Raw genomic sequence first — 13,347 nt, forward strand, 5'->3', positions numbered from 1 at the left:
CCTTTTAAACTGGTTCAAAGGACCCTGGTTCCCACTTGAATCAATTCGCTGAAGCGATTCGGAGAGGGAGGACCACACACTAGACTCGTTTGCCCATCTCTTTTTGACACTGATGTTTTCTGCATCTTTTTGGATAAATCGATTCTGCGCAAGTGTGAACCAAATGGGGATCGGAATTGATTTAAGTTTGCCCTTCGGACGGCTGGAGCGGGTCCATTTTGTACTGATTCACTCGTGAATGTGAACTACAAGTGGGTTATTTTACAGGGAAAAAATGCAATCGGGGCAAATGTAGTGGGAACCTCGCTCTGCTGTTGAATTGATGCATCGATTTGGATCGCAGGGGGAAGGAGGCCCTAGGTTATCTGCTCATGTGGACTATATCAGGAAAGATAAGAGGTTTTCTCAACACAGCACATAGTTAAACTATGAAATTTCCTTCCATGAGGAAGAGTGATAGTTACCAACTTTGGTGACTTCCGAAAGGCATTAGGCAAGTTCATGGAGGATAAAGTTATGAATGGCTGCCCATTGTACTGCCTCCAGGATAAAAGGTGGCCTTGGTGTGACTAACACTCATTAGAGTACAATAGCAAAGGGTGGTTGTTGTTCTCATTTCCTACTTATGGGCTTCCCAGAGGCAGTTATTTGGACGCTGGAGAAAACAGAATCCTTGGTCTGAATTCTGATCTGAATCCTTGGTCTGAACCTTGATCTGAATCCTTGTTCACAACCTTGATCTGAATCATTGGTCTCAACCTTGATCTGAACATTGATCTGAATCCTTGGTCTCAACCTTGATCTGAATCCTTGGTCTGAACCTTGATCTGAATCCTTGGCCTGAATCTTGATCTGAATCCTTGGCCTGAACCTTGATCTGAATCCTGGACTATACCTTGATCTGAATCCTTGGACTGGACCTTGATCTGAATCCTTGGACTGGAACTTGATCTGAATCCTTGCTCTCAACTTTGATCTGAATCCCTGCTCTCAACCTTGATCTGAATCCTTGGACTGGACCTTGATCTGAATCCTTGGTCTGAACCTTGATCTGAATCCTTGGCCTGAGCCTTGATCTGAATCCTTGGCCTGAGCCTTGATCTGAATCCTTAGTCTGAACCTTGATCTGAATCCTTGGCCTGGACCTTGATCTGAATCCTTGGTCTGGACCTTGATCTGAATCCTTGGTCTGGACCTTGATCTGAATCCTTGGTCTGGACCTTGATCTGAATCCTTGGAATGAACCTTGATCTGAATCCTTGGTCTGAGCCTTGATCTGAATCCTTGTTCTGAACCATGATCAGAATCCTTGGTCTCAATCTTGATCTGAATTGTTGGTCTGGACCTTGATCTGAATCCTTGGTCTAAACCTTGATCTGAATCCTTGGTTTGAACCTTGATCTGAATCCTTGGTCTAAACCTTGATCTGAATCATTGATCTCAATCTTGATCTGAATCATTGGTCTGAACATATATACTTACCGTCTACTTTTTATCTTCAATTAAGGCAAGACCTGATAGGTCTTTCTTGAAATTCTCAGAAATTCTCATTCATATATATATATATATATATATATATACATATATACATATATATATATATATATATGTATATATATATATATACATATATAATTTTTATTAAGCACATAAATCCACATAAGTAAAATAACATTATTGAACAAAAAACACACATAGAAAACCGTAACTGCCCAACATGAAATGCACAACTGTTGTTGTTGTGTGCCTGAGGGTCACCTTAAGTTGGAAACAACTTGGGAACTGTCTCACAATGCTGGTATTCTGCAGAAAGACGATGAAGCATAACTATGCATTACCTGACCTTGGCCTTGGGGAAGTTTTTGATTAGCTCAGATTTATTAACAGGAATTTATTTCTCTTTATGCGCTGGGTGTGACGGAACAGAGAATCAGCAGATTCTTCCAATGGATTGTATTTTCATTAAGGAGAAAATTAATCAGCAACACACACACTCATGCATATACTTAGGACTTCATTCGGGAATGAGGCACTCGCCAGAAGGAGCTCCGTTTTGGAGCTTTATCTCGTGCCGCAGTTAGGCTGCCATAAACAGCCTGGGGCGTCACGAACATGTCATGCCTGTGTTGCGCCGTTTGGATGCGGCGCAGCCATGACATCACAATGGCGGCGCCTGTGTGCACAGGGTGTCGCCATTATTGCGCACTCCGTATGTGCTAGGGTGAGGGACCGTGTGGTTGCTGTGTGGTCCCGTAACCCTAGCACGGCGCCAGCACACCGCATTGGGCCCATCTGTGCCAGACTTTTGATATGGCTAGGTCTGTTTAATGTCTCCGTTTTGGCCAGGAATCCTGGGTCTTCCTGCCTGGAAAGGATGCGAATGATTCCTGGTTGCGACGCCTATCTCGCTGCTTTGATCTATCTTTCAGCGAGGTGCCCACAAGGTCTCTCTGCCTTGCTCTATGGCTGCCATGGTGGCTCTCATCTACAGCTCTGCATAGTGTCATAGAAGAGAAACATGCACACCCAAAAATCATGGCAAACTCATGGCCCTTTTCTCATAATACATATAATTGTGGTTGTGTGCCTTCAAGTCATTTCCAGTGTATGGAGACCCTAAAGCAAACTTATCATGGGGTTTCCTGGGGCTGGGAGTGTGTGAATGGCCTAAGGTCATCCAGTAGGTTTCTTTGGCTTAACTGGGAACTGAACTCTGATCTCCACAGTTGTAATCCAGCACTTAAACCACACAAATTACATCACACTGGCTTTCAACACAAATGCAAAACACACACACACACACACACACAGAATCACTCCATAGACAACCACCCCTCAACTGGAAACCTTTAACTCAAACTATGTAAACATCCCAAACGCCATTTCCAAGTTATGCTTCTACTGTAAGCGGATTGCTATTATCTCTGTGTTATCTTGTGACACCTCAAACGGATAAATCCCCCCAAGGAATGGGTAAACATGTCCCCATCTTTCCCAATCCCATTCTTCACGGTTGCTTGGGTGTGCGCACACATATCCTTACAAGCACAACACAAAGAGAAAAACCAGGTTTGAGGTCTTGCTTCAGCTTGAACCTAAGCTGACTTTGGTTGGTGCTCCTGGAAATGTGTCTTCATGTATGACGCCACCTAATCTGGCAGTCCTTTAAATTGTATGAGCGCTGACACTGTACCTGATGGTTAAGTAAGCATTAAGATGCCAAAATCTGACTAATATGTGGTGCGACAGGTTTTATCTCAGTTCATCTTCTTTTTACATTTTAATTTAGACTTGCGACAGATGTGGGCAGTAACACATTATTGAATGGCTGCCTAAAAAGAAACATCGGTAGCCTCCTGAAACAAACATCCCAGGGCGAGGTGGACAGATGGATTTCCTTTGGGTCCTTACGGTCTTTGGGACCATATTATTCCTTGGTCTTTCTCTGCTTGCCATATGGGCCGTTTATTTCCATCTCTCCAATACGGATATCCCTCCTAAGGTCTCCCAGCCCTTCAAGCTGAGAGTCTTACATTGCCTATTGATCATGCTATTCGGTCTGGTAAGTTTCGATCATTTCCTCATGTTTCCTTTCCTCTAGGAAAGCCCAGTCTGCTGAAGAGATGGTCTTTAAGGAAGGTGGAAAAGACACGGGACGGGTGCAATTTTTGTGCATCAACTATATGATTGGGTCGATGGGTTTTCCCCATCAATGAAAAGGGACAGGGATATCCTTGGGAGACACAGGAGCTACAGGTCGGAGGCGATGTCGTGTGATAAGTCTCGCCAAAGGCACTATTTTAGGACTATAATTGTGGTTTGAATGCCACATGTGATAATCTGCCCAGATAGTGGTAAAGCACTGAGGCGCTATTGCATAGTTTACTAAGGCAGGTGGAAAAAAGCATTTGGACAGTATAGAAGAAGGCTATAGAATGAAGGGCAAGAAATGGGAAAGAGGACTCTTAGGTACCTCTGGAAAGGGTCCTTAGATTAAAACATGGAAAGGGAGAGGGAAAACAGTTGGCTTTCTTTGATACGTTATGTACAGACCTAAGCAGTAACTGATGCACTTCTGCTACTTGGTGATGTTCTCTCTTATTGCATGGTCTGGCTAAAACCTGCAAGCTTTTGCCAGTTTTTGCAGGCACTCAGATTGGTATGGTGGCACTGGTAATTTATTCAGGATGGCACCTCCCTAAATGGTTACAACGAAGAAATGAGGCACCTCATGAAACGAGAAGTGAAAGATGCTATAGATTTTTAGGATAATCCTTTGGAATCAGATAGATCTCCAGCCCTGAACCAAATCAGGCTCGCTCTCTGGACCTCTGGGGCTGCATCCGCACTGCAGAAACAATCCATTTGGGCACCACTTTAACTGCCCTGGCTCAGTGCCATAGCATCCTGGGAATTGCGGTTTGTTATGGCATCAGTGCTCTCCGACAGAGAAGGCTAAAGGTCTCACAAAACTACAGATCTCATTGCATTGGGCCATGGCAGTTTTAAAGGGGTGTTTTAACTGGGGGTATTTCTGCATCGCGGATACAGCCTGGGTCCCTCCACATCCAAACTGCTAACAAATCTTCTGGATTGATCCCATTTAGATGCGGTCTGCTTTGAAACAGTCAACTGAGATGAGAAAAGAAGTATAGTCTAAAAGGAGAGTTCCCGGGTTAAAATTTAAATGTATAAATGTACAGTTATCATCATCACAGGCATCTTCAGAATAAGTATATTCAGCAATGTTGTTTAATCCCATAGGTACTGGTTAGCTCTGTCCTTTCCTACAGGTCGCTGTCTTAAAGAAAATGCGCCTCTCCAATGGCTATGACATTTTGAGGTCAGTAATGGACGGCATCCCACCTGGGAGAGATCCTCACCTCTCCATCACGAATTTGATTTTGGATGGCCTTCCCGTGAGGATGTATCAGCCAAGAAGTCCATGCGACGGACGAAGGAGAGGAATCTTGTACTTCCATGGCGGCATCGGATTATACGGAAGCGTGGGTAAGGAACCAAAATGATACACTGGAGCACATGAAGAGAACACAGATGGGCATAAAATCATGGGCAGATTGCACCCAGCAGAACGTTACCAGCTTTGGTAAAAGCAACACACCTTTTTGTGGAGGTGTCTGGATGACATTTACTACTTGTAGGAAGCAACTGGAGAATCTGAACTTGCTGGTTAAGGGCACTGGTTGGTGCATGAGGAAAAACACAGCACTGTGCCTTATGCAGAAGCAGCAGGCAGGAATTCTTTAGGCACATGTTGTTGCTTCCTAATGCAACAGCCCTTTAGGAAGGTTCATCATGTTGTGGTGGCCCCCAACCATAAAACTGCGGTGTCTCAGTTCCTAAGACAATTGGAAATATGTGCTTTTTGATGGTCTTAGGGGACCCCTGTGAAAGGGTCATTCGACCCCCAAAGGGGTTGCGACCCACAGTTTGGGAACCACTGATGTAGAGCCAGGATTGGAGAAGCTGCACCTGTAGGATTTCTGCAGGATGCTCACTATACTTGGCGCAGCGGCTAGAGAACATTGCCCTTTTCACGGTTGAATCAGGTAGAAGAGAGCAGATCTTGAGAGTGGGCCTAGTTTGTAAGGGTTTACAACCTGAACCAGTGTGATGTGGTGCTTTGAGCGCTGGGCTACAACTCCAGAGTCCAGGGTTCGATTCCCCACTCAGCTGTGGAAACCCATAGGGTGGCCTTGGGCAAGACACACACAGCCCCAGAAAACCCCATAATAAGGTCACTTTAGGGTTGCCGCGCATTGGAAATGATTCGAAGGCACACAATAACAACAGTTTCATGGTAATGCTACATAATTATAGGGTTGCCACACAATGGAAATGATTGGAAGGCACACAACAACAGCAACAATGCTAATGCTACTTCATTCCAACATTGCTAGACACTTCCCAAGTTGTCTCCGGTTTAGGATTCTGTGCGTCGCCATTGAAACCCATTGGCTGTCCTTGGGCGAATCGCACAACCTGAGCCCTAGAAAACCCTGTGATAGATTCGCCTTAGGGTTGCCATCAGTCAAAAACAACTCGAAGGAACACAACAAAAAACAACCTGCTTGAAATGTTTCACCCAAGGTATGGGTGGCATATTATTTTTGTTAAGCATATATAAATAATCCTATTAATTTCCCTCCTAGATGCTTATGAAAGAGTGTGCCGGCACATTGCAAAGAACAGCAATTCCCTCGTGGCCTCTGTTGAGTAAGTGGCAACGTTTGCATGTGAAGGATCGAGAAATACATTTCTTATTGTAGTCCATCAAAAGCAAAGTCAAACTACTTGGGCGGATAAGCAGAGACAACAGCAATGACAACAGCAACAAACAAGAAAATGAAGACTTGGACTGCTGCCATCAGGAAGGATGAATGCAGTTTGACACCACTTTCATTGCCCTGGGAAGATGGGATTTGTAGTTTGGGGTGGCACCAGAGCACACTGACAGACAAAACTACAAATCCCAGGACTCCATAGCATTCAGCCGTGATAATTAAGGCGGTGCCAAACTGCATTAATTCTGTAGTAGAGGCCCGGAACAGATGGGCCTTTGCAGCGCCATCGTCATGTGCGAGGGTTGCCTGGTGGGCAGAGCACCCACATGACCGGCAACCCTCGCACATGATGAGGACGCCACAGCTGTGGCGTGCCCACCAGACAGGGCACAGAATGGTGACATCGCAGCTGTGCCGCTTCCAGACAGGGCGGCACAGCTGCGACAGCACCGCTTCAGTTCTGGTGCTTTGCAGCATTGCAGCAACGCCACAAAAAGGAGCTGCTTCTGAGCGCTCCTTTTTTGCGCCACAGCAGCGCCGCTCAATTTGGTTGCTGCAGTGCTCCTGCGGAGCAAAGAGAGGCATCAGGGAAGCGCCTCTTTCTGGCGATCTGTACCCCACCGTGGATGCAACCAAAGGCAAAGCAGACAAAGAACATTGTTATGGGTCGTTGCGTAGTGGAAACAGGGCTCACAAGGCTGAAGATCTACAACTAGATTTTCGCCAAAGTGATGTAATTTTATAAGCTATTCCTATGGACAGGTCACACTCTCTCAGGGGAAGGCAATAGCAAACCTCCTCTGAACAAATCTTGCATCCTAGGTTTGCCTTAGGGTTGCCGTGAGTCAGAAACAACTTGTGAATGCAGAGGTCGCACTGTATTTGAACATATTTTAAGATGGGTTTCCCAAACCAGGGGTTGCAAGATGGAATTTCAGAGGCTGCGACAGAGGGGCTTGCATCCTTGAGTGATAAGTCACGAGTTGTCACTCAGTTTCCCTCCGGAATAAATTAGAAGCTGATGGCTCAGTTTAGATTTGCATCTTGCGCACCGAGTTAAAAGCTTATATTTTAACAAAATCCAGTTTGTTCACCCACAGAATTGTATGGGTTCGATTTGTGGTTCAGAAATTAAAAATTAGCCTTCTTCCTTTTTTGAATGTGATATTACTTTTATGAGGGGTGCTGACTTTAATCGGACATTTCCTAGAGGTTGTGGAGCATAGAAAAGGTCAGAAACCACAACCTGGAGACGTTTGATGAGTAAGTGGGAAGTAAATGAACAAGCCAAGACGATTCAAATTGAGGTCGCCATAGTTTGGCCATGTCATGAGAAGACACAACTCGCTGGAAAAGACGTTATTGCTAGGAAAGGTGGAGGGAAGGAGAAAGAGAGGAAGACCACATGCTTGATGGATGGACTCCATTAAGGAGGTCGCAGGTATGAGTCCACAAGGACTAAGAAATGTAGTGGAAGACAGGTAGTCTTGGAGATGTCTCATCCAAAGGGTCACCATGAGATGAGAATAACTCAAGGGTGGCCAATAACAACCACAACAAATAAACAAACAAACAAGAAAGTAGACTTGTCCCTCCATATTCACTAGGGTTAGGGGCACAAGACCCCCATGAATATGGAAAAACCACAAATAACAAAGACACCATGTTTTTATCTGAGAGAACGCCTCTGTAGGAATCTCTAGGTCTTTCATTGCAACTCTTTGGCCAACGTCCAACAGACACTGACCATAGAACTGCATTGGAGGAGATACAAAGGTCTAGTAGAGTGTCCTCTCTAGGAATCTCTAGGTCTTTCAGTGCAACTCTTTGGCCAACGTCCGACAGACACTGACCATAGTACTGTGCTGGAGGAGGTACAAAGGCATAGTAGAGCATTCTCTCTAGGAATCTCTAGGTCCTCCGGTGCAAGTCTGTGGTCAACGTCCAACAGACACTGACCATAGAACTGCATTGGAGGAGGTACAAAGGCTTAGTAGAGCATTCTGTCTAGGAATCTCTAGGTCCTCCGGTGCAACTCTGTGGTCAATGTCCAACAGACACTGACCATAGAACTGTGCCAGAGGAGCTACAAAGGCCTAGTAGAGTGTTCCGTCTGGGAATCTCTAGGTCTTTCAGTGCAACTTTTGGTTAAAGTTGACCATAGAGTTGCACTGGAGGACCTAGATATTCCTAGAGAGAACATATTCATCAAATCCGTGAATAATCAAATCTGCCAATATCAAAACCGCAAAAATGGAGGGATGACTGTAGTTCGGAGATAGCTACGAAATGATGCTATGCCTGCGTCTTTCTTTCAGGTATCGTTTGGCGCCAACGAATCCTTACCCAGCCCAGTTCTTGGACTGTTTTAAGGCCGCAGTACATTTCCTGAAGAACGTGGAGGACTTTGGAGTCGATCCTGCCTCAGTCATCATTTGTGGAGACAGCAGCGGAGGCACACTTGCGGCTGCCGTTTGTCAGAGCCTGGTGTCCAGAACAGATCTTCCCAAAGTCCGCAGCCAGATCCTGATCTACCCTTTCCTCCAGGGGATCGACTTCAACCTGCCTTCCTATCAGAGAAACGGCCGCATGCCCCTTTTGAGCCAAAGACACGTGGTGGAATTTGGTCTCCAGTATCTTCAGAAGGATTTGGCATTGACATCAAAGGCTCTAAAAGGCTTTCACATGTCTAAGGAGAAGAGACTGAAGTACGGCAAGTGGCTTTGGCCGGAGAAGAAACCAGAAGAGTTTGAATGTGAGGATGATGCCCCGACTTGGCCAGAGGGATCGGCGGACGAGGTCTTTGAGCCCACGTTTTCCCCACTTATAGCTGAAGACACTGTGATCCGACAGCTCCCCGAAATGTATATCCTAACCTGCACAGCTGATGTGTTCATGGATGATGGGTGTTTGTATAAGAAGCGGTTAGAGGACAACGGGGTTAAAGTCACGTGGTACCAGCTTGAAGATGGGTTCCACGGGGTTGTATATTTTATTGACCACTGCCTATTCTCCTTTGCAGGTGCTCGGCTAGGCTTAGAGAGTATAGTAGGCTACATTAAAAGTTTGTAAGACAGAGTGGTGAAGGTTTGAGTGTTGGACTAGGACACTGAAAGATGAGGGTTTGAATCTTGGCTTGGCCATGGAAACCCATTGTGGGACCTTGGGCAAGTCTTACTCTCTCAGCCTCAGAGGATGGCAATGGCAAGTCCTCTCTTGACTAATCTTGCCAAGGAAGCCCTATGATAGGTTCACCTTAGGGTTGCCATAAATTAGAAATGAATTGAAGGCACACAACAACAACAACAACAACAACAACAACAACAACGTCCAAATGCAGCAACATGGGTACCAATTTCAGATCAGCTCATGGCATACGCCTAACTTGTAACCATCGCCAGAGATCCCACAGAGAAAAGATCAAGCATAACATCACACCCTCACAAGGTTATACAAGGGTACCTCATTTGTGTATGGCAGCACCACATGTACATAGCACCCATAAACCACAAGGAACATCCATGTTCAAGATGAGCTCGAGGGCGATAAGTATCAGTGAGAAATGGCAATGCATGCCTCCTCTGCTTCTGCAACGTTGAATGGCAGGTAGCTGTTTTGCATTGAACAAAAATGTCCAAATGTTTCCATTGAGGAACTAACGCATGTGTAAGATACCAAAAGGATTCTCCCCAGTGTGTGTGTGAGTGTGAGTGTGTGTGAGAGACACTGAAACTGAGGGCACCATATCAGTGTTGAACAAATCCCGAGACCGTCTTCGGGTTCTTCTTGGGACGCCGCGATCACGTCATGAGTGCGCCATTGGTGCACTCGTGACGTAAGCGGCGCGGAGGGAAGTCTATACACTGTGCATCACTTACATCACGATGGTGGCCCCCGTATGGATGGGAGGCTGCCATGATGCCAGTGGCCGCATGTCCTAAAGTTCCAGAGTGTGCGGTTGTTGCGCACTCCGGAACCCTAGAATTGACCGGAGGATGGCACTTCCTGCCCTTCTGTCCCAGGCCATAGTTGTCTATACAGTGAAGGGCCTACTCCGTAAGCTACATCCTCACAAGAGATTCATTCACCCCGACATCTCCATCTTTACAGTGGGTTTAACAGAAGACCTCATGGCCACCCCAAAAAGCCTCACTGGACCTTACTATTCCTTTGCCTTCTGTTGTTGTTGCGTATGCTCAAGTCTTTTCCAAATTATGGTGACCTATCATGAACCTATCATGAATTTTTATTTGCAATATTCACTTGGAAGGGGCTCGCCATTAGCTTTCAGAGACTGTGGTTGTTATCTCTTCTTTCTCTTATCATTTACCTTAAAAATTACATCTCTAGTTAGTTGAGGAATTCTGTGAAATTAAAACACTTCTCACAGTTTTGTTGCCTTTTGTTTGGTCTAATAAAGGCATTGCTCCATTGTGTATATGTATATATATATATTTTATATGTATATATATATTACTCATGGACAGAAAGGGCATTTGCTTTGGTCTTTATGGAGCCTCCTCTGTCTAAAGGCAACATATCTCCCAACTTGAGCATGGTCTGAAACGCACTGCAGAAACAACGTGCTGGTATTTTAGTTTTAAACTAAGGGATAAGGGGATATGTACTTTTAGTTATGTATTTATTAATGCATTCGATTGTAACCCACCTTGATCTTTCTGGAAAGGTGGGATATAAATAAAATCTATTATTAATTATTATTATTATTATTATTATTATTATTATTATTATTCCAGTTTGAGACTGCTTTAATGGCCCTGGCTCAATGCTGCACGACGCTGGGAACTGTAGTTTTGTGAGACATTTAGCCTTCTCTGTCGGAGAGCTCTGGTGCTACAAGACACTCCAATTCCAAGGATTCCCCAGCACTGAGGCAGAGCAGTTAAAGCAGTCTCAAACTGGATTATTTCTGCAGTGTGTTTTGGGCCAGTGTCGCAAGAGTCAAAGAGACTGGATGGCTCCCTTTCGGAGAGGTTGGGAAACTCTACAAAAGAAAATAAGGTGTTGAAAGAGGCCGTTCAAAATCAGGGTGAGGAAAAAGCACCGCAATATATCATGGGACATCAGTACGCAAAGGGATTTTGTTGCACCTTTGAGACCAACTGCATAAATGATGTTGAAGCATCAGCTTTTGCAGACTTGGTCTACTTGGAGTGAATGAATGCCTGCGAACAGACCTTGCTTCTCTCTGAATTGCAGAATTAATGGAGTTTGACAATACCTTAACTGCTATGGGTTTCTGAGGTTTGCAGTCTTGAAAGACATATAGCCTTCTCTGTCAGAGAGCTCTGGTGCCACCATGAACCATAAATCCCAGGATTACAGGGCTGCAGTGTGGCAGAAGCTATGACTGAACAGAATGTAGGTGTAGGTTGCAGGAGCTGAATAGCAATTGCAATGCAAAACTCACCTTGGCTTTAGGCAACATCTTTCCTCCTGCTTTTGTCCCTCAAGGGTCATCGTAAAAATGGGACTGAGCGGTCTGGAGGACATTAGGATTAAATGGGAGGAGGACCTGAATGTATTGTACCTTGAATCCAGTCTAAAAATTCATAGAAGCAAGTGACGCTGGTACAAAACACACCCCTGTCAAAGGCCTCATTCCCACTTACAGATAAATCGGTGTGCGATCTGAACTGATGGATCGATTCAACATCGGATTGTGGTTTACACTACACTTGACCCAATCGCATTTTCTGTCATTTCCTGGCATCAAAACAACCCACTTGTGGTTCCCATTCATGAATGAATCGATTCAAAGCGATTCTGTTCCAGCCGGCCGAAGGGGAAAATTGAATCGATTCTGATCCGCTTGTGGTTCGCACTTGCGCAGAATTGATTTACTGAAAAAGAAGCGGGGAAAATCTGTGTCGAATGGGTTAAATGGGTCTGGACCATGGGCCCCCCTTGGAATTGCTTCAGTGATTCAGATTAAGTGGGAACCAGGGTTGTTTGAACTGATTGAAACCGATTTGTGATCCGATTTAAAAGGTAGTGGGAATGAGGCCATAAAATTTTAAAAATCCTTTCTTTTGCACCAAGTAGCAATTTTTAATAGCTCTTTGAGTTTCTTGCAGGTCTCCGTTCATGAATTGCTATTGTGGCTCTGTTTCATTGGACAGGGTGACTAGATGTTCTCCTTTACCAGGACATATCCAACATTTCCCCCTTCTGTCCAGGGAGCATCCCAAAAGGTCCTCTGTTTTAAGCAACTTCATGTGGCCCACACTGACCGACTTTGCCCACCCCGACTTTAAACCGTAACACTTGGAACTGTGCACTTTCCTTGAAGACGGTCCAGATTTTTAACCTCCGACAGAGTTGAAGAAAGGCAACCAGTGTTATTAGCAGGTCTTCCAGGCCCATAGCTTTCCAGACCGAAACGGGAGACCTAAGGATGGTGACACATTATGCATTAACTCCCAAACACATAAGCTTATCTCACTGGCCCTGGAACGGGCCTGTCGTGGTGCAAAATGGGGCATGATGGGAACAGGAGGCAGCATAGAACGCTGTTTATCGCACAGGTGAACGCCGACACCGCCGACACCGCCGGCGGAAGTTCCCATCGTGTTCGGATGTGTCCCAGAGGGGGCTATTTTGGTCACCCCCCCGGGACGCATCCGGAACGTGATGGGGACTTCCGGTGGCAGCGGCGGTGGCGACGGCGCTCTCCTGTGCGGTAAACAGCGTTCTATGCCACCTTCTGTTCCCATCATGCCCCATTTTGTAATGCGACAGGCCCATTCCAGGGCCAGTGTGATAAGCCTATAAGAGATTTTAGCTAAAGCAGTTGTTTCTAACTCAAGGTTGAAACGAGGACATTATTCCATCTCACCTACTTGGGAAGACAAGATAAGAAATATTTAGTCTATCCCGTTTGCCTCTATCCCGAAGACAGATGCAGAGCAGAGCAGAGGGTTAGCCCTGGGAAGAAAAGAGGATGGTCATTATAAATAAATAAGTACGTGGCCCTTCTGGACAGTTTTTCTCCGCAAATTGCAGCAACAAATGAACGAAT

General features: G+C 45.4%; 1 protein-coding gene across 1 annotated transcript; it reads left to right on the top strand.

The window, feature by feature from the left end:
- Positions 1–3,463: 3,463 nt before the first annotated feature.
- LOC149307827 (arylacetamide deacetylase-like 4) lies at positions 3,464–9,377 on the top strand. The gene is made up of 4 exons (XM_089536946.1): positions 3,464–3,562; positions 4,794–5,010; positions 6,174–6,237; positions 8,624–9,377. The coding sequence occupies exons 1-4, from the start codon at positions 3,548–3,550 to the stop codon at positions 9,375–9,377; spliced, it is 1,050 nt and encodes a 349-aa protein (XP_089393072.1). The 5' UTR covers positions 3,464–3,547.
- Positions 9,378–13,347: the final 3,970 nt, after the last annotated feature.

This window comes from Sceloporus occidentalis, unplaced genomic scaffold, assembly GCF_023333645.1.
Source record: "Sceloporus occidentalis isolate IW3139 unplaced genomic scaffold, rSceOcc1.0.p SCAF_8, whole genome shotgun sequence".
Taxonomy (NCBI): Eukaryota; Metazoa; Chordata; class Lepidosauria; order Squamata; family Phrynosomatidae; genus Sceloporus; species Sceloporus occidentalis.